A 24,761-nucleotide genomic window follows, 5' to 3' on the forward strand; every position below is an offset into this window, starting at 1 on the left:
TTATCACTATTAACCCTTGGATTTGTGACAGAATGTTTTCTTGAAAATGTACAGACTCACATTTTTATGCTCAACTATTCATATATATTTTTTGTTGTTGTTAATGTAGTATTATTAAGAACATTAACTTTCCATTATAAATATAGGGTAGGGATAGTGTGTAGTCTATTTGTTTTTATTCTCTGTCTGTGTCACGCTTCCGGGTAGAGGGACGAGCGAGGACTCAGTACTGCAGAAACAAGGGTTTTAATTGGTAATAAAAATAAACAAACAGAAACAAACTACCCCGTGGGGGAAAAACAGGCTGGCAAGGCAAGGCAGGATCTGGACACATCCAGGGATTGACGATGACGAACTGACGCACGACTGCAAACACAAGGAGAATAAATGGAGAACCCTGAACAGAACCCTGACAGTCTGAGGTTAAAAATGATTTGTCAAATTGTGTATAAGGAGGAAAAATGCTTTGTGAATGTTTGATGGTTTTAATAAAAAAAAAGTAATGATAATGTTTGTGTAACATTTATCCATCATTATTTTTGGAGAAATTGCAAACTGAAAAAGATTTGTTCAGGTCATTATAACCATTTAAAGGGATAGCTCACCTAAAATGAAAATTCTCTCACGGAAGAGTACCGTAAAAAAATATTTACTCAAAAATGAAAATTATGTCATAATTTCTTCATCCATCGTAGCAAACCTGTATGATTTTATTTATTCCGTGACGGTGAGTACCATCACGGAATAAATAAAATCATACAGGTTTGCTACGATGGATGAAGAAATTATGACATAATTTTCATTTTTGAGTAAATATTTTTTTTAAGTCCCCCCAAAATTGTTCTTCTTTCTTGACTTGCATCCAGAACATATTGAAGTGATAGTTACTGTAAAAAAACTTCAGTCATGTCACAATTGCTAGTCAGTTGCCAGTTATATTAGGAGGAAGGACATTTTTATTCTATAGAGCAGTTAAATGGACAAAAAAACTGTGTAGTGCAGGATGAGTTATGAATTTTTGTTGTCTTTCCTGGTTTGAAAATGTAACTGCATTTTTTTTATGTTTGAAAAATGTTCGATTTTTTTGAAGCCTCATCCTAAGTTTACAGATCATATGGTGTATAAGTCTGTACTCATGTTTCTTCTGTTTTCTGTAGGTAGAGAAGCCGTAAATGTGCTCCACCTTTCCAGTCTCAGCATACAGAGGAGCTATTGTTCTTCAGCCTAACGCTTTCTCTCATTAGTGTGGCACTGAACTCCAAACATGAATCAGCCTTTCATTGTTAACATCTCTGCAGATTGGTACGCCATAATGGAAAGAAGACAAATGAATCTGTTCGTCGTCCCTACGGTTCTGCTAACCTCTGTCACGATGCTGGTCAACCCCATTCTTTCCCTTTGCATACTGTGTTTTCCTTTGCTACGTCAAGAGAACCGCTACCTGCTCCTTGCTAACATGCTCTTTGCCGATATGCTCTTCCTCGCCATAAACCTTGCGATGGTCTCCTGCAACTCCATGGGCCTGTACATGCCCCACTGGTTGTGTGAGTTTATGAAGCTGAGCATGGTAATGACATACAGCACCTCTGTGCTCACTATCACATTGATGGTTGTCGACACGTATGTGGCGGTACGGTGGCCGTTACGTTACAAAGAGATTCTCCCACCATCTCGGGCCAGGAAGATAATCATGAGCTTGTGGGTGATGGCCGCAGTGTGTCCCGTCTCTTTGCTAGTGATGTTCGAGGTGGTGATGGGCAAGGACAAGCAGAGCCGTCCAGTGTGTTTAGTGTTGATTGCGCTACACTCGTTGGAACAGAAGATGAAGGTTGGCATTCATTTCTACTTCATCATTGTCGTCAGCCTCTGCACTGCTCTTATTGTGTACTGTTACATCCATCTCTACATCATCACCAAGACTTCTGGGATATGGCGTAGTCGGTACTCTCGTGCGCGCATGACACTTCTGGCACACACTCTGTTGCTCATGATGTATTTTATACCCGCGTTGGTCTTTGCGGTCGAGCTGGCTCTTTTAAAGCGTACCTTGGATGACGTGGGAGTGTGGATTAACTTGGTGAACATGTGCGTGTTGATGTTGTTGCCACGCTGTTGCACTCCTTGCCTGTACATCCTGCGCTATCGCGAGATTTACAAGACTTTCCAGCACGTGTTGTGGAAGAAGAGACACCAAAGTCAGAGGGGTGCAGCCTAGAACTGGACTCGCTCTGTCGTTGGAGGATTTATTTGCAGAAGAGGGAACTTAAAAGACTCCTGAGCCAGGAAGAGATCTCAAAAGAAACATTTTTTATTTTAGAATTAATTTTAGTATATTCAATTAAAGCATTTTAATGTTTCAATCTTTTTATATTTTCATATCTAAACTGAAGACTGAATGTGCTGTTATTCAGCATAACAAAACTATATAAAGTGCAACTGGGTGAATCTCACAAAGAAAAGTCTAGGTTACTAAGACTTAATTACAAAAAAACATATTTCATAAAATAGTCTTGATTTTCTTCATGCAGTGTCTACATTTCTTGACAATTTTTGTGAGATTTCCCCAGTGATATACTGTATGTTGTTATTCATGACCACAAAACAGTAAACAGTTCTGATTCTAGGAAGACATATCAATATTTATGCCTTGGTGCAAAATCCCAGAGTGTCATTCTGATCCATTTAGCTGTGAAGTGATATTTACCTGTTTCTCCTTCTCCATGGAAACCATCTACAAGTGTGTCTGTGACCAATCCACATCTGTCTCCTAAATCACTTACCACAGTCTGCAGGAAGAGGGAAAGAGAGACACATTTACCTGTCCGTCAGTCTTTTAGCCCTGGATTGGATGCACAAACACATGCCAAGAGATGGAAAAACTGATGGAGGGAAAGTCGGAGCGTTTCTACCTAGCTGCAGAAGACCTTTTTTTATCTCTGCTTTGTTCATTTGGCAATTGGTACAACAAGTCGGGTCGAGCTGAGCTTCACAGACATTCTTCTAATTTCTCGAACTCCTCTGAAAGCCCAGCAGAGATGTTTGCGCACGAGTGGCATGGATTCATCCCTCCCAGCCACATGAGGGTGCTTCAGATCTGCCCCATTTTGGCCTTTCTGGCCATTCTGCTGATCACTCCGGTCCTTCTAGTACGTATCCTGTCCCGAGTTGACCTGCGGCAGCAGACACGTTACCTCCTCCTAGCCAATGTTCTCTTCAGCGACCTGCTCTTTGTTTGCATGAATATCCTGAGTGCCTGCATCAATTTAGCTGGTGTGTTGATGACGGAGTGGCCGTGTGCCGTGCTGCTCTTCTTATCTGCCATCTTATACAGCTCTGGTGTCCTAAGTATTACAGCAATGGTGCTGGATACCTGCTTTGCAGTGTTAGCACCCTTTCGCTACCTGGCACTGTGGCCTGTGTCACGGACCTACGGAGCACTTGGTGCCATCTGGGTCGTCTCTGTCTTTTTCCCTGCGGCATCTATTGGCATGTTTTTGTGGTACCATAGTACAGCCCCCTGCGCCCTCCACCTCTGCTCCCTTCCTTTGCTGATGGTTTTGACCGTAAGCCACTTTCGCCCACTCCATGTCTCCATGATGCTGACGGTCACGGGTATAATTTTTATCCTCCTTATGGTGTTGTCTGGTTACATCATCCTCTATTTTTGTACCCGTAGTTCAGGCGTGTGGAAGGGCGAGACCTCATCCCGTGCTAGAGGAACATTTCTCATCCATTATCTCCACCTGTTCCTGACTTTCTGCCCCCTGCTGGTTTTGATGATCGAGTTGATGCTTTGCAACAACAATGAGACTATGGACCCCAAAGCGAACCTGTGGATGTCCCTGGTGGTGTGTAACGTCTTACTCATCCTGCCCAAAGCCTTAGCGCCGTACCTGTACGGGCTCCGCTATAGAGAGCTGTGCAACGTGCTGTTCCAGTTCTTTCGGCTGAATAGGCCTACAACTATCACACCTGTGATATAAATATGATTATTCGAACTTGTGAAAAAGACTTTTAAAAAGGTGTTGCTGAACTTTTCATCAACCAGTTAAAACTGCCAGTTAAACAAGTTAAAACATTAAATTAGCTATCTGTAATGATACTCAACTAGGGTTTTGTTCACAGGATTAAAGTAATAATATGATATGTCAGAATAATATGTGAGATTAATCAAAAATATACATTCCGTTGTGGTAATAATGGCATTTATTGTGTTTAATATGGTATTATGCATTTACTTATGGTGTTTACTATGTATTTTGGTTACTAAAAACTCTATTTCTAGCCTATCATCAAAAAAAAAAGAAATCCCAGCCTTCATATACTTGTTCAGTCAGAAGCAGTAGATGTAACTACTGTACTACTGTAACTAATGTACTACTGTAAATATAAGAAATTACTATGAGGCTTTTAATGTATACGACGCTTTTAAAATCTCTCATTTTGTAATTTTTTTTTTTTATTACAGCGGTTGCTTAAACCAGGTTACTATAGTTTATTGTAGAAACAATAACTGTAGCAACTATTGTATTTTGACTATGTAAACCATGTAATTTTCTTAAAGGGGTCATATGATGCTGCTAAAAAGAACATTATTTTGTGTATTTGGTGTAATGAAATGTGTTTACGGTTCAAAAAACACATTACTTTCCACATACTGTACATTATGGTTTCTCCTCTATGCCCCGCCTTTTTGAAACGCGTCGATTTTTACAAAGCTCATCGGTCTGAAAAGCGAGGTGTGCTGTGATTGGCCAGCTATCCAGTGCGTTATGATTGGCCGAATACCTCAAGCGTGTGACGGAATTATTACGCCCCTCACATACTGTTGATGCCGTGTCCCGGTCGAAGCGACGAGACATAAACATTAAAACTCATTATAAACGAGGCATTTGTTGCATCCAGTGGGGACATAATTACAACGCACCGCGTAAACATAAAACTCTGTCTGCATTTGTGATTTTTTTGACGGCTTTTACACTTTTTTTGTGGTATTGAGTTCATTTTTGTAGGCAGCTGTAAGTTTTGAGACTGAATGTTTATTCAGAAACTGCATGAAAATATCTTGCCTGCTGAGCACTGGTGGACCATCATAGACCATCATGGACCATCTTAGACCAGCAACAAAACAGCTAGGATGATTACTGGAACATAATGTCTGGACTAGCTTTCATGCAGCCTCAAACAACTAATGACCTCTTTAGACCAGCTAAAAACCAGCAGTCATCTTAAGCTGGATTTTTCAGCAAGCTATTTAGAAAGATGGTCTCTCTAAACACTTCTTTCTCTGTGGCTAAAAGCCTTTAATGGAGTAGAAATCGCACATGATTGCTCTCATGTCATGTATATGATGTCCTCACATATGTATGTTCAGTACTCACAAAGCACGTTTTGCTGTCAACCCGTTTTAGCTGTGGAGGAAATATTGAGCAACCATCTATGTTCCTTTATTTCTACTTCCAAAAACAAAACAAACCTGAGTGACTTAAAAAAAAAAGATTGCGCAAATTCTTCCTCTCTCTCTCTTGCTCACTCACTCGCTTTATCTCTTAACACAAAGAATCAATGTTCCTTTTATGTCAGTGCACTATTGCCTTAAGGAATAGATTTTTTTGTTTGTTTGCTTGTTTTTTTTTTTTACTGGTCACGTCTTGACACATTTCAGTGTGCTCTAAAGCACGTTTTGCTGTCAACCCGTTTTAGCTGTGGAGGAAATATTGAGCAACCATCTATGTTCCTTTATTTCTACTTCCAAAAACAAAACAAACCTGAGTGACTTAAAAAAAAAAGATTGCGCAAATTCTTCCTCTCTCTCTCTTGCTCACTCACTCACTTTATCTCTTAACACAAAGAATCAATGTTCCTTTTATGTCAGTGCACTATTGCCTTAAGGAATAGATTTTTTTGTTTGTTTGCTTGTTTTTTTTTTTACTGGTCACGTCTTGACACATTTCAGTGTGCTCTAGGTGGCTCAGCATGAGGAGTTTCTAGACCTCCACAAGGATGAGCTGGAGGCATACTTGGCCAGCGATGAGCTGTGCATTGGCAGGGAGGAGGTGGTGTTCGAGGCAGTGATGCTTTGGGTCTACCATGGCGTGGAGTACCGCAGACCTATGCTGAAAGATCTGCTACAACATGTCCGACTGGCTCTCCTTCACCCAAACTATTTTGTACAGACGGTGAGTGGCACATTCAAATTCATTTGAACAGAAGATCTTTTTTAGTTCAACAAATCCAGATATGTGCTGATGTTTATAGAGTGCTGCAGAGATGACATTATTTTAGGCCAACAGTTAGCATAACCCTGGTTCCCTTGACTGGGTGGGGTATTTTTTTGTTGGCTGTTGGATTATTGCAGGAAATAAGCTCTGTGACCAACAAAAGTTTATGACCCTTACACATCTTGTTCATCATGATAATCTTCACAAATGAACACAAGAAACATCATCCCTGTCGCACTCTGATTTTATGATCATAGAATCATAAAATCAGCCTTGGTTTGTTGTGAAAATGAACCCTACGTTGGGTATGGCATGGTCCTAAAATTACGGAACCAGATAAAGCATGGCCTTGAGATTTGGCTAGTTGCAGTGTTGCTGCGCTCCATTTACCTCGGAAGTTGAATGTCGGAGCTTGGAATGATGTCAGACCCGAGTTGGAAAACCAACTTCTATACCAGTTGATAAAAACACATTAAAAAGTGATATTTAACACAGATAATTCCGATGAGTCATGTCCACACACAGAGGTTGGATTATATCGTGTGCACCACTGAGTTTATTGTGACGCAGACAAACATAAGTGCTAATAAACAATATATTACTACTGTTTCACTTCTATTGATGCACTGAGCAGCCAGATTGGATTCTGAAGTTGGGGTTGTTGCAGTTCCTCCGAGTTTCCAATTCGGAACTCTGACTTGAGGGGACATTCCAATGAAAAGTTCCTACTGGGAACGCGGAATTTCAGACTTCTGAGTATAAATGGAGTGCAGCATTTCTCTTCAATGATGATCAAACACACCTGAACCAGTTAATCAAGATCATGGGGTTCACTTGAAAACTATCGGCAGGTGTGTTGATGTTTGCCAAGTCAAAGCTCTTTCCTTATTGTTGTAATGCAACAAGATTATTTAAACAAGATACATGGACTCTACAGGAAGCCAGATATAAGGGAGCCAATTTAAAGTCAAGCATTAAGAATGTGATTATATTTTGCAGGTGGAAGGCGATAAACTGATCCAGAATGCTCCAGAATGTTACCAGCTGCTGCATGAAGCACGTCGCTATCACATACTTGGCAATGAGATGATGTCGCCACGAGCCAGACCCCGAAGGTGCACAAATGTTTGTGACTGAAAATTGGCTGATAAGATGATTTGCTCTTATAAAAAACAAATCACATTTTGCTCATGAAATAGTTTTTTCCTGTGAGGGACTAAAATTACATGCAATTCACAGATAAAGTGAAACTGGCCGTCCTTAAATACACCTCCATTTGTTAACCAGAAAAGGTAGACTTTGGGCGTAAACTTTAGTAACTTCAGTGCATAATTCATCTCCGTTTTTTTTTTTTGCTCTTACTTATGCGAATGATAGCTCAAATAGTGCAGCTGAAGAGATGTGTGCCATTACTTGTAAGCTAACGGATTTATGATTACCGGGAAGTCGCTTTTTTTTTTTAAACTGGCATTGCAGGAGGGATGCCATTTCTTGAGACCAGAATATCACCTACCACACTAACAACCACACAAAACACTTTAGCAACTGCAAAACAACATCCTGGCATTATGGCGGTGACTTTTGCATGGGCAGGCACCACTCACGTTTTCTTCAGAACAAATATAGTCCATTTCTACAAACTCACTTGACTGATATCATGAGTGAAGAGATCATTAAGTACTTCTGTTTGTAGAAAGCATCGACTTAAAAGAAGGCTCAGAATTAGAAAGCATGTCTTTGTTTAGTGGCAGCATGTCTTGCTCTGGAGGCAGTATTTATTTAGGAAAAGTAATTTTTGTGTATTTTTAGGGTAGTATCTTTATAGGAGTCAGATGTGGGGAGGTGTAATCTGTACTTGGAGGCGGTATCTTGATATGGAGTTTCTGTATTTAGTGTCAGTATCCTAATATGGGATCTACATGTGTATTTAGAAGCGATATGTGTGTTTGGAGTCAGTATTTTTTATTAGGGCTTGAAAATGTATGAGCATGCTTTTTTCATGCATGCATATTTCAAAAATGATTTAGTGATTAAAAAAAATGCACACATACAGCCCAAACCCAAACCAGAAATTCACACACATTCACTGTACAGGGCGTATTCAGATTTTTCTGTGCTACACACATAAAAGTGAAGGCCTTGAAGCTTTACCACATAGTGTTGTAATATTTCAGACAACGGTTTTGTCAGTGGTTTGTACGTTTGGTTTTGTATTTAATATAAATTAAATACATGCACTTTTTATTGTCTAGAAATAAGAAACTTTTAACTGCAGTAAATAAATTAGTTTGTTTTGTGAGTTATGTGGGCCTCTAGCTTGTGACAGTGTCTAGGAAGAGGATTCATTCTCCAATGAATCATTGCCGAATCTCATTGTACCTTAGCAGGAATGAAGCATAACTACTTTCTGATGATGTCACCTCTTTAAAGCCCATGCTTATCTAATATTGTTGTTGGGTTTTTTTTATGTATTTTTTTGTCGTCTGCAGGTCTACTGGTTTCTCTGAGGTCATTGTGGTGGTGGGAGGCTGTGAGCGAATGGGGAGTTTCAATCTGCCATACACAGAATGTTACGACCCCGTGACGGGAGAGTGGACGTCTCTTGCTAAACACCCTGAGTACACTAAGTCTGAGTATGCAGTGTGCGCTCTCCGCAATGACATTATTGTGTCAGGTGAGATCCTCTTATTCCTATGTGACAAATGATTAATTGCGCGGTAATTTGTTTTCTGTTTTTGAGTAGCCCCACCCACAGTAAAGCCTCATTGGTCCAAAGTCCTTGTCATAGCTGTATATAAAGCACCCTTTATTTTCTAATTGGTTGTGATTTTGGTACATAATGCAGTATTTTTGTTTTAACTTCAGACGGAAAAATGACTTGAGGCTGGAAACCGATAAAGTGTGGTTAGGACATGGTGATATTTGCTGTATTTTTGGTACTGGTGTGTCCTGTACTTGGTCACAGTGACTGATCAGAAAGAGTCTAGTTCTGTGGAACCTGAACACACACACAAACACACACTCTTTTGAGCTGTGTTGTTGGCACAGGGCATGTGAAACTTCCTATAAAAGTAGATTCGCCCAGATTTACACATTAGGGAAGAGTCTTGATGTCTGCCTGGAACATAAATGACATGTTATAAAAATGTCAAATATGCAAATTTAACCGCAGTTTTTGCAATTTTAACTGTTTTGTTTACTTTTACCCTAAAAACATTTGAAGTGTCCTACTGATAAGACTATTACTGTGTGAAGTGTGGGGGAAAGGTGTGCTGTAACCTTTCTAAGTGATCCGACTTATACCACCTCACAGGTTGAAAACTGTTCAAATAAAACTTTTTTGAAGACTGGACCCAAACCATGTATGGGGATCAGAATATCATAGATACTTAGGAATGGGCTCTTAAAAATTGTGCCAGTAAGCAACCATTTCTAGCAAGCACCACTCACATAGAAAATATAAGCATCTACTTTTAAATTCATCATTCGGTTGAGCTTCATTGAGCAAATTCTGTTGTTGTTTAGATGGGTTGGACTAATTAGTCCAGGGTTTTGTTAGGCGGGTTTAGCAAATGCCTTGTTTGTGAGGACATTTCTGGAACAGCTGTTTATGATTTGAGGAAAATACAACAGCTGCCTCTTTGACCAGCCAATGTATCAAGGGCTGTTCTCTTCTGGCAAACTCTAGCATTGGCTGAGTGCTCGAGACATTTTAATCTCTAACTGGCATGGGCAAGCGGCATCTTGGGGGAGTATTTGTGCCAAGAGTTTCAGAATAGTTCCAGTTAGGGCTGTCGCGGTTAGAAAATTTCCCTTGCGGTTATTATCGGTGGCTCAATAGCGCGATATGCGGTTCTACCGCAGAGTGGTTTTTTTATTTATTTTTTTAACAAACCTTATTTATCCTGATTTTACTGCATACAAAGCTCTTTTGTTGAGTTATTATGTAGCATATATTGTTGCTTTTTAACTGACAGAGAGACACGTTTTAAAACATTTTTGTTTATTGTTAAATGCCAAACAGCAATAAGAACATGCCTTTTCCAATTTAAAAAACAAAAGAAATAAAAAAAATTCTAAAGTATCAAATGAAAACAAGCAATAAGAAAAACCTTTTTGCAATTTGAAAAACGAAAGAATTCTAAAGTATCACATGAAAACAAAGTGTTGGCCTAAGTGAAAATACAGAGAATAAACTAAATATTATTTAATCGTTAACGAATGTGATTTAGACCTGGGTTATCATGTCCTTGTTTTGCGCTAGGAAAACCAACATATTAACCTTATGTGGTTTCAGGGAGGATCGCATGGGGGTAACAATATTCCCGCCGGCACTGAAAACCCTTTCCGACGGTGTGCTCGTTGCACAAATACACATATATTTGCGCGTGACTTTGGACAGCAGCGGAAATCTAGACTGATTATCGCGCCACCAGGACAGTGGATTCACGTTGGAGTCTATGCACTCCTCCTACAGGTAGCGCGTGAACTCGTTATCTGCTCGCACTCTCTTGGGTATGGGCGCTGATGCAGAGGTTGTCCGTGACTTCAGCAGGTCTCCAAGAGTCTTTTTCTTTGCTGCAGGTGGCACCACCGCGTGCCCTTCGTCTCCAACCACTGATGCACTGGCAGCACTCCCTTCGTCCTCCTCTCCCACCATCTCTTCAATGATGTTGAAGTTTGTCTCCGTGTCATTGATATAATTGCCCCTATATCGAGGATCTAAAAAACAGGCCTTTTCCAAAAGTTTTTGTAAGGCAGCTGGTTCATACTTCCCCTGTAGAACACTGCACATTTTGTGCTTTATGTCCGATGTTAATGTGGTATCCTCATTTGATGGTTTAAGCATATCTTCTGTCAGGAGTTTCAGGGTGGGTTTGACTGAAGATACTGTAACGTAGCTCTCGCCAGACAGCAGATCCGTAAACGAAACCCCGGATACAAACAGTTCGCGGGAAATGACACTCGTAACACTCTTGTATCATTATTAATTTATTTAATATTCAATACACAGTGATGAATTGTAAAACAAGAAGGCCACAGCCTCATGAAACAAAAACAAAAAACGTGAACACTGCAGTTGCTTTCCTTCCTCTGCGGTTGGCTCGTCAATAGCGCGGTATTACAATATTGCGGTTATCGCGACAGCCCTAGTTCCAGTAATGATCTGCAGTTTTTGGCTGCAGATGTTGGTAAGGTTATTGCATCACGTCATCTAGGGTCACTGGCTACATATACAGGTCATGCATTTGAGGAGTTTCTGTAACTTTGACGTTTTATGCATTTAAACTTGACCTAAATTCTTTTAGGTCATGTGTGTTTTTGTTTAAACAAGCTAGATGCCATAAGGAGGAATTCTGAATTGTGTCATTCTTATTCTTCTCCTACTAGAGCCATTGTTTAGCTCTTTAAAAACATGAAGTAGTACGGAGTGTGTTTGGTGTGTCTGATTTCCATGAATAGAGCTGTGTTTTCACTCTCATGTTCTCACGTGTCAGGTTTGCCCTTCTCTCGGTCTCTCACACACTCATAAACACGCACTTCTTATTGCTGTTCTCGCGTGCACTTGCAGTTGGCCAGCCTCCAGCATCAAGTTCAAAGGCGTCTTACTAAATCTGTCCCTCTCTTCTGTCAAAAGTCATATCCTACAGTCTTGGTGGTTCAGTGTTTCTAGGAATGAACCTAAGTTTTGAATGAACGTATACTAATTTGACATTTCCTTTTCACAGTTGCCCATTTTAGGAGGCTAATGAACAGGGTCGGCGCTAATCATAAATCACATCTGGGGCTTACACCATTCGTGCCATTGCATAATGCAAAGGTATTGTTATTTGCAAGTGTAAATAACTCCGATTACACTCATTTTTCAGGATTTTTAATATATGTCAGAAAGGTCTGGTAGAAAAATAAACAATGAACTAAAAATGTCAGTTTTAAAGAGACAAGGAAAGGAATAAAGGAATGGAAAGGAATGAACAGTAGTCAAAATGATTGGCTGTTTTTACCCTTATGCCTCTATAACATTCAGGACTATCCAAAGTAGATTTAAAGCTACATCTCTTCAGCATGTCAAGCAGTGTTTCCGTTAATGACTAGCTTTACTGTTCACCTGCAGGTTTTGCATCTGAAAGTGCCTGCTTTAAACAAGCTTAGTGACAACATGTGAAGTGTCATCTGGAGACCGACTCCGTCTTAAAAGTCGGTTTGTCTGGTCTTCAGTCTGAATGAATGTCACAAAGGCCCGATGGTATTTGTCAGGGGATATTTATGACAGTCGAGCAAACTATAAAAGAACTTAAGCCAGTCTTTATTATGTTTACTCAGTATTAGAGGACAAAGCAAGAACATCCTCTTTAATTAGACTTAATTGAATCTGTCTTTGTTTACCAGACAGTTGCTCAGCTAATGCACTAATAGAGTTTATGAGCACTGTGGTTGTTGTTGTGCCGCTTGTACTTCCTCAAAAACGTTCTTCATTTCTTTTCTACCTCCTCTTTTTCCTTCTTTGAGCTTCCCTTTTTTACTTTTCCCCAGTCTTTCAGTTAAAAACAGCTGGTTATTTTGAGTTTATTTACTTCAACACTCATGAGCATTCCCTGATATGAGCTAAAGAGGCTAAATTTATGATACCAGTATTTCCTGCACTGAAAATAGGTAAAGCATTACCAAGATGACCATCTAGTGCACTGACCTACCTTGAGGGACTTTGACTGTACTGTGAGGGAAGAAAGGCCTCATATGCTGTTTGAGAACTTTTCAGACCTTCATTATCTAAGTCTGTAAACAGAATTAAAGTGGAGCGGCCTGCTCCCAGGTGTTTAGCGTGTGTGTGGGAGAGAAGGACTGTTAGAGCTTGTCTCAGACCTGCTGTTTGGATGATAACCAGCCATTTGGCCGAGATGTGAAGTGACACAGAATAGAACAGCCCTCAGCGGGTTTAGATAAACTTAGATGATAACAAGAAAGGACGTTCAGATCAGAGGGAGAATTTCTGTTTAGCAGGAACACAGGTGAAGCGCTGTGGTTTGTGTAATTACAGACATGGTGTTGTCTGAAACGGAGAATTAATAACCTGTTTGCAAAATTATGCATCTATTCCAAAGCTATGCAGTGGCCCCAAAAAGTATCTGGACACTTAAGTCACACTTACGTCAGTTAAAAATGTTAGGAATGTCATTGATAAATCAAATGATGCTCAGAACTAACTTCACTTTTCTGAGCCATTTCTGCAATGTTTGGTCTCAAGGTGATTTTTAGTGGATGTACTAAGTCAGTTCCCCTCAAGATGTCCTGGTAGAGTAATAGATCATCATATTAGGTCAGAAAATGTTTGACACCCAGAAAGTCTCAAAATACTTTTTGTCTTCAATGTAAACGGATTATATGCAAACGGTTTTATAAAATGTTATACTTGTGCAAATGCGTTCAATAACACACACATACACGTTCTTTTAGTATTATGTATGTAATATTATAGCATATCTTAAAATATTTATAATTATTTGTTCTAATATTTTCTGTTTGTATTTTAAATGGTAGTTTACATTTTAGTAATTTTGTTATGCTTTTGTCATTTGTATTGTCAGTTTTTATAAATATATTTGTAGTTACCTTTTTTTTTTTTAAATCATTTTTGGATTTAATAATTGTTTCAATACATAAACTTGTTTATTTCAGTTAGTTGCCAAAGCAGCTTTTTAAAATTTCATTTAAATTGTTTATATAATATTTCAATTTAAATTTATTTCAGATGTTTTGTTTTTTTGTTAGGAATAACAACACTGACACACTCACTTGTCTGTCTAAATGGGGTCATTCCATAGACTTCTATTGTTTTTATACTGAGCAGTTATAAATACTAAAACCTAACCATCACAGAAAACTTTTAGCATTTTTACATTTAAAAAAAAAAATAAAAAATTGTTTGTTGTTTCTACAAATGAGGATATCCTCAAGTATCCCCAAAGGGAGGGTTTGTCAGGTTTAGCTGATTTTTGGATACAGAGTTGACCTGCACACACATACACACACACACACACACACACACAGAGCTTGCTTATGCTGTTGTTAATGCTGTGGTTGTTTTTACAGGTGGACGCATCAACAGCAGTTACGTCTGGATGTATAACTCTCAGCTTAACATCTGGATCAGAGTGGCTTCTCTTAATAAGGGTCGCTGGAGACATAAGATGACCGTCCTTTTGGGGAAGGTGAGAGGGAGTGGTGTGCTTGTGTGTGTTTCCAGTCCCAGTGTCCCATTTCCTAAATCAAAGGCACACTTCCTTTACTGCAGTGTGACCGTATGGAGAAAATTATGCAGGATTTGCACCTGTGTGTTGCACTGGTAAAACATCTAATGTAAATAAATATTTGTAATTTAAGTGTTGCTTGGGGAAAAAAAATAGTTTTAATAGGTTCAAATACATGGCTACTTGATGATGATAGAGAAAGATGTTTTTGGCTTTATTTTAGGCATCCCCACCCCTGTTTGTTCCTTTGTTTTTCCTTATCATAGTTAGCCCTGTATTAGAATTACTCAGATTTCCTCTTCTCTTTGTTCTCCATAATTAATATTGAGAGAGATTTTAAGATAAAATATTATCTTCAAATATTGCAGTTTTAATACACGTTTGCTGCACTTTCAACACTGCAAAAGACAGTTTTTTTTTTTTCTTAGATGTGCCATAACATATGACAATCTCCTGTTCCAATTGGTCGTCTTCCCATATTTATATATGGTAAAAATGTATATATGTAACGGGGCCGACGAGACGTGAGACGTGTGGATCCATCTGCAAGCTTTATTCAAAGAGATGTGGTATAACAGGCAGGGTCGAACAATGGCAAACGGGTATATGGCGGGCAAAAACACAAGAATAGTCCTAGGGCTGGCGTAGGTCACCGATCGGCAGACAGAATCACAGGGGCAAGACGAGAGGGAGAAATCCAGGAAAACAGGCAAAGATCAGATACTGCAGAAACAGGCAAGGCAAAACAAGGAAAACACGGAGACTCTGAGAGGGGTACAGGCTAAACTATACTCAGCCGAGAAAGGTGGTTAGAGTGGGTGTTATATAGTGAGTGAGGTGATTAGAAACAGCTGTGTGCAATCAGTGCAGTGTGCAAATCGTGCAAAGAATGATGGGATATGTAGTCCGGGGTCCTATGCAACAGTTTGTAGTGCGAGAGTCAATGTAATGGAAAGGGTGACATCTGGTGGTGAATAAACGGAAGTCCATGGACCGAATTCGTGACAATATATATGTATACAGTATATAAATAAATGTGTAAATGTGTGTGTGTGTGTGTGTGTGTATGTATATATATATATACACACACACATTTATATATAAAACATCCTTAAAATAGGATTATCTGAAAAAAAAAATGCATGGGATATTAATATTAAGCGATTTTCAGGTAATATATTGTGATTGAGTTTTTTCTTACCTCATTGGCAATGGCAAATTGTTATTTTTTTGTTTGTTTTAAGAATATATGCGATTAAAATGTAGTGTGGTTTATGCTTCAAACAAGACAAAAACATTTTGGCAGTGGGTTAAGAGAAATAAACTAAAAAAAAAAACGTTTTTAGAGAACAACATTTTCCGTGTACAGATGCCACATTTTAATAATCAAGCTTTTAGTGTGTGTTTAGGGCTATTTTGATCAGATGTTTACAGCTCTAATCAGATTGTGCTGTTGCCATTTAACTGATCATTTTGTAGAAATTAGCTGCCCCAATTGTTGTGTGTTGTGTTTGTCTTATGCAGAAGCATGCTTCACTTCCTGTGAATTGTGTGTGGGTTTTTCATGTTTTGTTGTGATGGTCTTTTTGGTGTTTTATTTTGGGAGTTTGTGAATCTTTTAAACACATGCATTTCATTACACATGCAGGGGGTGTAACATTCTGCCTGCTTGGATGTAATGTTTTCTGTTCATACACATAGAGAGAAAGACACGCACAGAATGCTCTCTTGAGACTTTTTTCTTGGAAAACAGTTGTTGTAATTCTCTCTTTTCCTCTCTCTGTGTGTGTGTGTGTGTGTGTGTGTGTGTGTGTGTGTGTGTGTGTGTGTGTCCGTCCGCCCAATGCCCATTCTGCTCTATAGTTGTTTACAGACACATTTGCTTGGCTTTCATGATGTTTGTAGCTCTTTAGAGGGAGGATTGAAATGAGTTTCGATTTTAAAGGAAATAGTTCATCCAAAAATAAACGTTTTGTTAACATTTATTTACGTCCTCATGTTGTCCTGAATCTGTATGACGTTTTCTTCAGTGGAACACGATGACATGAGGGTGAGCAAATAATGCTGCAGAATTTGTAATTCAGTGAACTTTCCCTTTAAATGTTTTCATTCCATCTACCAGATTTTTTACCTTAGGAATTTTCTTTTATGCATTTAATTTTGTGTTGTGTTGTGTGTGACACAAATTTGTATAATGACATGGGTATGACATGGGTATTACAACGAGAAGGTGATTTATTATGGATTTCCATTTTAAAGGAAATAGTTCACCCAAAAATAAAAGTTTTGTTAACATTTATTTACGTCCTCATGTTGTCCTGAACCTGTATGACGTTTTCTTCAGTGGAACACAATGACATGAGGGTGAGCAAACAATGCTGCAGAATTTGTAATTCAGTGAACTTTCCCTTTAAATGTTTTCATTCCATCTACCAGATTTTTTACCTTAGGAATTTTCTTTTATGCATTTAATTTTGTGTTGTGTTGTGTGTGACACAAATTTGTATAATGACATGGGTATGATATAGGTATTACAACGAGAAGGTGATTTATGAGGACATTTTGAGTGTCCCCATATTTCAAAAGGCTTATAAATAATTCAGAATGAGTTTTTATGAAAATCTAAAAATGCCGAAAGTTTCCTGTAAGGGGTAGTAGGTTTAGGTGTAGGGTTGGTGTAGGGCAATAGAAAATATGGTTTGTACAGTAGAAAAACCATTACACCTATGGAATGTCCCCACAATTCACAAAAACAAACCTGTGTGTGTGTTCTGGTATATATGGTTTATGAGAACACAAATGTACAGTTTGTACAAATGTGCAGTAGAAAATACAGTTTGTACAGTATAAAAACCATTATGCCTATGGAGAGTCCCCGTAAACCACAAATGCAAGTGTGTGAATGAATGAATGTTGTTTATGCCCATTTTTGCATGCCAAATGCATAACTAAGGTCAGGTCGTGAAATGAGTCTCTTTCCTTGACATTTCAGAAGAATCTCTTTAGTGTTTTGCTAAAACACAATCAGGGTAACAACTACAGTTTAAGCAAGATAACAGAATGATGAATGCTTGTACAGCTAGATGGTAGGAAATCATGTTTGATTGCATATCTTACTTTATTTCATTCCTGTATATCCATCCAACATTCTCTTATCTTGTTTGTGCAGCTCTGTATAAAATGACTTGGAAGTTTTTAATGTGCAAAGACGGTGGGATTCAAATCCTGATCTGAAATTTAATTTTTTATTTTTTACATTTTTTGTACCATGCGAAATTGCAACTTGAACTAGACAGTAATCACCATATATTTATCATGCAAGAAAAGGCACAATTGACATTTTATTATGGTTATGATGGGAACCTGTATGACGTTTTCTTCAGTGGAACACGATGACATGAGGGTGAGCAAATAATGCTGCAGAATTTGTATTTCACTGAACTTTCCCTTTAAATGTTTTCATTCCATCTACCATATTTTTAACCTTAGGAATTTTCTTTTATGCATTTCATTTTGTGGTGTGTGTGTGTGTGTGACACAAATTTGTATAATGACATGGGTATGACATGGGTATTACAACGAGAAGGTGATTTATTATGGATTTCCATTTTAAAGGAAATAGTTCACCCAAAAATAAAAGTTTTGTTAACATTTATTTACGTCCTCATGTTGTCCTGAACCTGTATGACGTTTTCTTCAGTGGAACACGATGACATGAGGGTGAGCAAATAATGCTGCAGAATTTGTATTTCACTGAACTTTCCCTTTAAATGTTTTCATTCCATCCATCAGATTTTTTACCTTAGGAATTTTCTTTTATGCATTTAATTTTGTGTTGTGTTGTGTGTGACACAAATTTGTATAATGACATGGGTATGATATAGGTATTACAACGAGAAGGTGATTTATGAGGACATTTTGAGTGTCCCCATATTTCAAAAGGCTTATAAATAATTCAGAATGAGTTTTTATGAAAATCTAAAAATGCCGAAAGTTTCCTGTAAGGGGTAGTAGGTTTAGGTGTAGGGTTGGTGTAGGGCAATAGAAAATATGGTTTGTACAGTAGAAAAACCATTACACCTATGGAATGTCCCCACAATTCACAAAAACAAACCTGTGTGTGTGTTCTGGTATATATGGTTTATGAGAACACAAATGTACAGTTTGTACAAATGTGCAGTAGAAAATACAGTTTGTACAGTATAAAAACCATTATGCCTATGGAGAGTCCCCGTAAACCACAAATGCAAGTGTGTGAATGAATGAATGTTGTTTATGCCCATTTTTGCATGCCAAATGCATAACTAAGGTCAGGTCGTGAAATGAGTCTCTTTCCTTGACATTTCAGAAGAATCTCTTTAGTGTTTTGCTAAAACACAATCAGGGTAACAACTACAGTTTAAGCAAGATAACAGAATGGTGAATGCTTGTACAGCTAGATGGTAGGAAATCATGTTTGATTGCATATCTTACTTTATTTCATTCCTGTATATCCATCCAACATTCTCTTATCTTGTTTGTGCAGCTCTGTATAAAATGACTTTGAAGTTTTTAGCGTGCAAAGACGGTGGGATTCAAATCCTGATCTGATTGTTTTATTTTTTTATTTTATAAAGTACCATGCCAAATTGCAACTTGAACTAGACTAGTAATCACCATATATTTATCATGGAATAAAAGGCACAATTGACATTTTATTATGGATTCAATTACTTTCCTTTTAATAAATAAGTATAAGGTTATGGATTTCATTTAAATGAATGCCAATTTAGTGCATTTGAGTGAAGACGGGTGTGACGGTTTAAATCATCAGTGAATAAGAGAACTTTAGCCTCTTAGGTCAGAGGTCATTTGTCTGTATGTGTCTTTGCGTTACACGTGGCCTTAGGCAACGGCAATCTGTTGTTTCTCCTCTCTGTTGAACAGGTTTCCTGTTGAACAGCTTTAATGTGGGTCAGTGTTATTGTGGCCCTTCCACACTTCCTCTGCTGTGTCAGTTTGAGGATAAAGCTGAATGTGGAGAGGATACGAGGAGTGCTTGTCTTTAAACCGCTACGGAGAAACTCCAGCCATGAGCTAGGGAAATGTGATGCTTAAGTTTGATCTCTGTTATTAAACTGTCACTATTTATTGTTTTGGCAAAATAATAATTTGCAAATTAATTTGACAATAAATTAAGTAAACATCAAAGGAATAGTTCACCCAAATATGAAAATTTGCTGAAATTTTCAGGCCATTTAGATGAGATGAGTTTGTTTCTTCATTGGAATAAATTTGAAGAAATTTAGCATTACACCTCTTGTTCACCAATGGATCCTCTGCAGTGAATGGGTGCCGTCAAAATAAGAGTTCAAACAGCTGATGAAAACATCACTGTAATTTACAAGTAATCCACACGACTCCAGTCCTTCTATTAATGTCTTGTGAAGTGAAAAACTGCATGTTTGTAAGAAAGAAATCCATCATCAAACTGTTGATTCTGGCTAAAATATGAGAACCCTATCCATAATATTGCTCTCTCCAGTGTAAAAGTCATCTTGTCTGAATCAGGAGAGAAATATGCACAGATCAATTACCATTTGCAAGATTGCCTTTTTCAAATTGCAAATAAAACTTATACAATTTAATTGTATTTTTTGTGTGCGTGTATTTTCTCTAAAAATTAATAGTTTTCTTTTAGTGTTTGATTATCTAAATGTAATAATTTCAATAGCTAGGTGAACATATCTGTGTATGGATCCTGCAGGTGTATGCAGTTGGAGGTTATGATGGGCAGACTTGTCTCAGTAACGTGGAGGTGTATGACTCCTTCTCCAACCGCTGGACTAAGGTGGCCCCCATGAAAGAAGCCGTCTCCTGCCCGGCGGTCACAAGCTGTGCGGGAAAACTTTTCGTCATTGGAGGAGAACCTTATGAAAACAGCTGCTCCAGTAAGGTGAGTGAGAAACCATGCTAAAATACTCAATACAAACACACAATATATAATTAGGCAGGGCTCATCTACAAACCTAAAAGGTCTTTCTCCTTCACCTAAAACACTGGTAATGCAGTTTAGGCCTGGTGACTTTTCAGTGCTGACAGACCCTTCCAATAGTGCTCTAGAGTAGGTGTGTTTGGATAAAAAAAAAAAAAAAGATTTTTGTTTGAGAACAGACATACGTGTGGCCTTTTAAAGGGGTCATATGATGCGATTTCAAGTTTTCCTTTCTCTTTGGAGTGTTACAAGCTGATTGTGCATAGAGAAGATCCCTGAAGTTGCAAAGACTAAAGTCTCAAAACCAAAGAGATATTCTTTATCAAAGTTAAGACTGCCACGCCCCCCTAAAATGGCTCGTTCTAACATGCCCCCACATATCTACCTCACTATGTGGAAATATTAGCATAATGCCACCCAAATGTTCACGCAAAGAAAGAAGGCGTGGTTTCAGTAACCGCAGTTAGTGTTGAAGCAGCCATGTCAGGGAGACGCTGTGTGTTTCTAGGCGAAAGCAAAAGCACTTTATTTGGCCTTCTGAAAGTAGATGCATTTAGGAATCTTTAAGATTACTTACAACAGAACAGCAATGCATTTTATGGACAACCATTTCGTGAACCTAGGAGAGGAGGTAATTCTGACTTTGCTATGACAATCTGGCGCTTCTGAATCAGCTACTGTTTTGTTATTGGTTTAAGTATTTGCTATTGACTGTTCAAATGCGGAGTTTTGCGCATCGTGTGTGTGTGTGTGTGTGCGTGCGCGCGTGTGTGTGTGTGTGAGAGACAGAGAGAGAGGGAGAGAGACCAGCTTCATCACTGTGTCTGTCACACGACTGTGTTCCCCTTCCGGGCTCTGTCTTTACATTTATTTTGAAAGATGAAGCTCGCGATTATGGCAAGGGACGTTACATTTCCGACGAGTGCTTGCGGTGTTCGGCCAATCACAATGCACTGGGTCAGTTGGCCAATAAGAGCAGACTTCGCTTGTCGGAAGGAGGGACTTTGTAGAAAACGAAGCGTTTGAGAGAGGCGGGGCATAGAGGACCTACAATAATGTACAGTATTTGAAAAATAATGTGTTTTTTGAACATTAAAGCATGTCAACATATTCTGTTACACCAAATACACAAAATAATGATCTTTAAAAAAAGCATCATATGCCCCCTTTAACAAAAATTTTTTTAATTAATTTTTTTTTTTTTTTGTCTTTGGCTCGGCAAATGTAGTCGCATCCCATATTTCCTTAAACCTGTCAATCTGATACATGTAATAACCACACGTTCAACTTCAGTAAGTTTTAAATTATACTGTCATCTGATTTTCCTGTTCGATATGATGCCTTCATGGTGCAAATAGACCATAACCAGAGCAGCAGAGAGTTAAACCAACCAGTCACGCCGGCTCTGCTCTGAACCCCAGTGAGTGGCGTGTTTGGACTAGGCTGAACTGGTTTGCTAGTAAAGTTGTTCTCCCTCAGACATTTTTGATTAGTTTCATATGGATTTGTCACTTGAGTATTGTTTTGGTTTTTGGTTAGGATGCTTTTTTAGAAGGTAGCTGAAGATAGCTAAACAGCCAGCGAAGCAGCTCACTAGGGTTTGTCATAATGATTGTATCTTATATTTGACTAATTCTCATTTTAATGTAATTATTTTCTCATATACACTACTGTTCATAAGATTTTGTAATGTTTTAAAAAAAAAAACTTCAAGATTGCATAAATACAGCAAAATAGTAATATTTTGAAATATTATTGACATTTAAAATAACTATGTTCTGTTTTAATATATTTTAAAATATAATTTATTCAGTTGGTGGCAAACCTGAATTTTCAGCATCATTACTCCAGTCTTTAGTGTCTCATGATCCTTCAGAAATAATTTTAATATGCTGATTTGCTGTTCAAGAAACACGTATTATTACTATTATCAGTGTTGAAAACAGTTGTGCTGCTTAATACATTTCTGAAACTGTAATTTGTTTAAGGATTCTTTGATATGTGTATGAGATTTGTGTATGAGAGGGGTCCTGCTGAACTCTGTAATGTGCCTCATGAAACCCCTAAAATGTGGGCATCTTTTTGAACAGAAAGGCTGCTAACGGCAGATGGGGAGTTGAATGTGTGTGTTTGTGCAGGTGGACTATAACCTAGTGGACAGGTGGGCCTGTGTGCTAAGCTTTTTGTCCTCAGACACTGCTGCCATCTCGGGTAACATCTCACATGGGTTTCTCTCATTGAATTTCCAGTGCTCAGATTACTGCATTTTTTACTTGCCATCTGGAACCGAAAGAGAAAGAAAGAGAAATACATGAAAGGGAAGGATCTGATATAGTTTTACACAAAGCTCTCTTATACAAAATGTTGCATGTTCTTCCATATAAGTGCTGCATCTGTCATCTGAGAATTTGCAAATGGTGTCTCTTCAACAATATATCTTTAATCTCTGTCAGTGTGCATGTCTTCAGTGACATTCATATTGTCAATCTTTCTTGAATCTATACATCAGCCAGCACAGAAAAAGATTGTTTACTCTAAAAAGTGCAAATATTAGATTTAGTTTGTTCTGGTTTTTCGCCCGCGGGCCCTGTTCTCTGCTTTTAGCTTATTAAATGGGACATTGTGCAGATGACTAAAAGGAATTTACAAAGGGATTATGACAATGGTATTTGATCACCGTTATAATGCCTGTATGTTCATGTTAAAAAAGTAAAGGAATGTTTGTTTAATTTCTGTGTATGCACACACATAAAGTGTCAAAGTTACGAATAAACAAGCAAATAAATAAAGTTCATAAGCTGAAAAGAAAGACCCAGTGCTGTTATTCTTAACCGATACTGTTAAAATCTCTCTTTTTTTCTTTTTCTTTTTGTTACTCAAAACTGAAATAAAATGAAGTAGAAATATTAAATGAAGAACTTTAAACTTTGTCTTGGCAGCTAACTGAAATAAGTTCTAAATAAGTACTTAATAAGTACTAAAATGACTGAACTGAAAAAAAAATATTTCTGCATAGAAATACAAAACAAAAACTAGTATGGAAAAAAAATATGATCAAATGTCAAAAGTATATACAAAATTACTAAAACTAATATTAAAATGAAAAATTTAAATAAACACTAATTCAGAATATTACAATAATGGTATATAGACGATACTAAAATAACTAACTAATGATAAAATAATGAAATGAAATGGTTTATATATAGTTTAGAATTTTAAGGCTGTTCAAAATTATAAAACAACTTTTCTCCGTTGTGTTTCAGGTCCAGTGTTATGACCCAGAGTCAGACAGCTGGCAGCTGAAGGCATGTATTCCCATCACCAAACCCAATATCTCTGCCATTTCTCTCAATCACCTCATCTACGTATGTGGTGGCCTCACCAAGTCCATCTACTGCTACGATCCTTCACAGGACCACTGGATACATGTGGGCCACACCTTCAGCAGACAGGTACCTGAAGCCTAGTGAAAACCTCAAAGTTCCTGTCATTTTGTCCCATATACTGATTATATTCTTGCATATTTTGTTTGGTTAGGAGAGTTGCGGTATGTCAGTTTGCAATGGAAAGATCTACATCCTGGGTGGACGGGGAGAAAATGGCGAAGCCTCTGACAACATCGTGTGCTACGACCCGGCCTCTGGCATCATCACATGCACGGCTGCTATGCCTCGTCCCATTTCCTACAAAAAAAAAAAAATGTTTCCCCATTCGTAGCGATTGTCCAAGCAAAAGCAACTACATATGTTACAGTTTACAGGAAGTTCTGAATTACAAACTGAATTTATTGAAATGTTCGAGTTCCCAGCATGGATTGAAATATGAGTTATGTGGTTACAATAAGGATTATTGTTTAGCTGTTTGCTGACATCTTGTGTATATAAAACTATACCTGTATATCTTTGCTTTAAAGATGATTTATATACTAGAAGCAAAGATAGCATATATTAAGTGTTCTATAAAACAAATATACTCTACAAAAGAAAAATGAAAATGTACTGAACACAAAATATGTATTTGCCTTGATGAATTAGGCATTTAGCATTTAATGAACTTTCATATTCAAATAAGTGTATATAGTTTTATTATTATTATTATTCATTTTTTGTCTTGTCTGAGATTCAGAGTTTTTCTTTTTTAATTACTCAAGAAATTCTATAACCACTTGTGAACCCATTGTGAGCTCATATCTAACCCAGATAATACCTGGCAATTGTTCATTTCATTAGCGCTGGAGCCATGACCATCTTTACAACTGGTCAAGATTTTTAAATTCAGTTCAAACTGTTCGTCCTGTACTTGTATACATGTTTC

General features: G+C 38.0%; 3 protein-coding genes across 3 annotated transcripts; all 3 read left to right on the forward strand.

The window, feature by feature from the left end:
• The first annotated feature begins 1,312 nt into the window (after window positions 1-1,312).
• On the forward strand, window positions 1,313-2,215 carry LOC107557850 (probable G-protein coupled receptor 148). Its single transcript, XM_016241416.1, has one exon. The coding sequence runs from the start codon at window positions 1,313-1,315 to the stop codon at window positions 2,213-2,215; it is 903 nt and encodes a 300-aa protein (XP_016096902.1).
• Window positions 2,216-2,870: 655 nt separating this feature from the next.
• Window positions 2,871-3,983, forward strand: LOC107557869 (probable G-protein coupled receptor 148). The gene has a single exon (XM_016241433.1). The coding sequence runs from the start codon at window positions 2,871-2,873 to the stop codon at window positions 3,981-3,983; it is 1,113 nt and encodes a 370-aa protein (XP_016096919.1).
• Window positions 3,984-4,199: 216 nt separating this feature from the next.
• Window positions 4,200-24,164, forward strand: LOC107557851 (kelch-like protein 24). Its single transcript, XM_016241417.1, has 8 exons — window positions 4,200-4,223; window positions 5,967-6,179; window positions 7,221-7,336; window positions 8,711-8,895; window positions 14,313-14,431; window positions 20,217-20,405; window positions 23,711-23,899; window positions 23,985-24,164. The coding sequence occupies exons 1-8, from the start codon at window positions 4,200-4,202 to the stop codon at window positions 24,162-24,164; spliced, it is 1,215 nt and encodes a 404-aa protein (XP_016096903.1).
• Window positions 24,165-24,761: the final 597 nt, after the last annotated feature.

This window comes from Sinocyclocheilus grahami, unplaced genomic scaffold, assembly GCF_001515645.1.
Source record: "Sinocyclocheilus grahami isolate Dianchi unplaced genomic scaffold, SAMN03320097.WGS_v1.1 scaffold622.1, whole genome shotgun sequence".
Lineage (NCBI taxonomy): Eukaryota > Metazoa > Chordata > Actinopteri > Cypriniformes > Cyprinidae > Sinocyclocheilus > Sinocyclocheilus grahami.

Coding starts and splice junctions, on each gene's coding strand:
- LOC107557851 (XM_016241417.1), top strand. CDS start 4,200: ATGGCATTTATTGTGTTTAATATG. Junction 8,896..14,312: donor CAATGACATTATTGTGTCAG/GTGAGATCCTCT, acceptor TTGTTTTTACAG/GTGGACGCATCAACAGCAGT. Junction 20,406..23,710: donor AAAACAGCTGCTCCAGTAAG/GTGAGTGAGAAA, acceptor GTTGTGTTTCAG/GTCCAGTGTTATGACCCAGA.
- LOC107557850 (XM_016241416.1), top strand. CDS start 1,313: ATGGAAAGAAGACAAATGAATCTGTTCGTCGTCCCTACGGTTCTGCTA.
- LOC107557869 (XM_016241433.1), top strand. CDS start 2,871: ATGGAAAAACTGATGGAGGGAAAGTCGGAGCGTTTCTACCTAGCTGCA.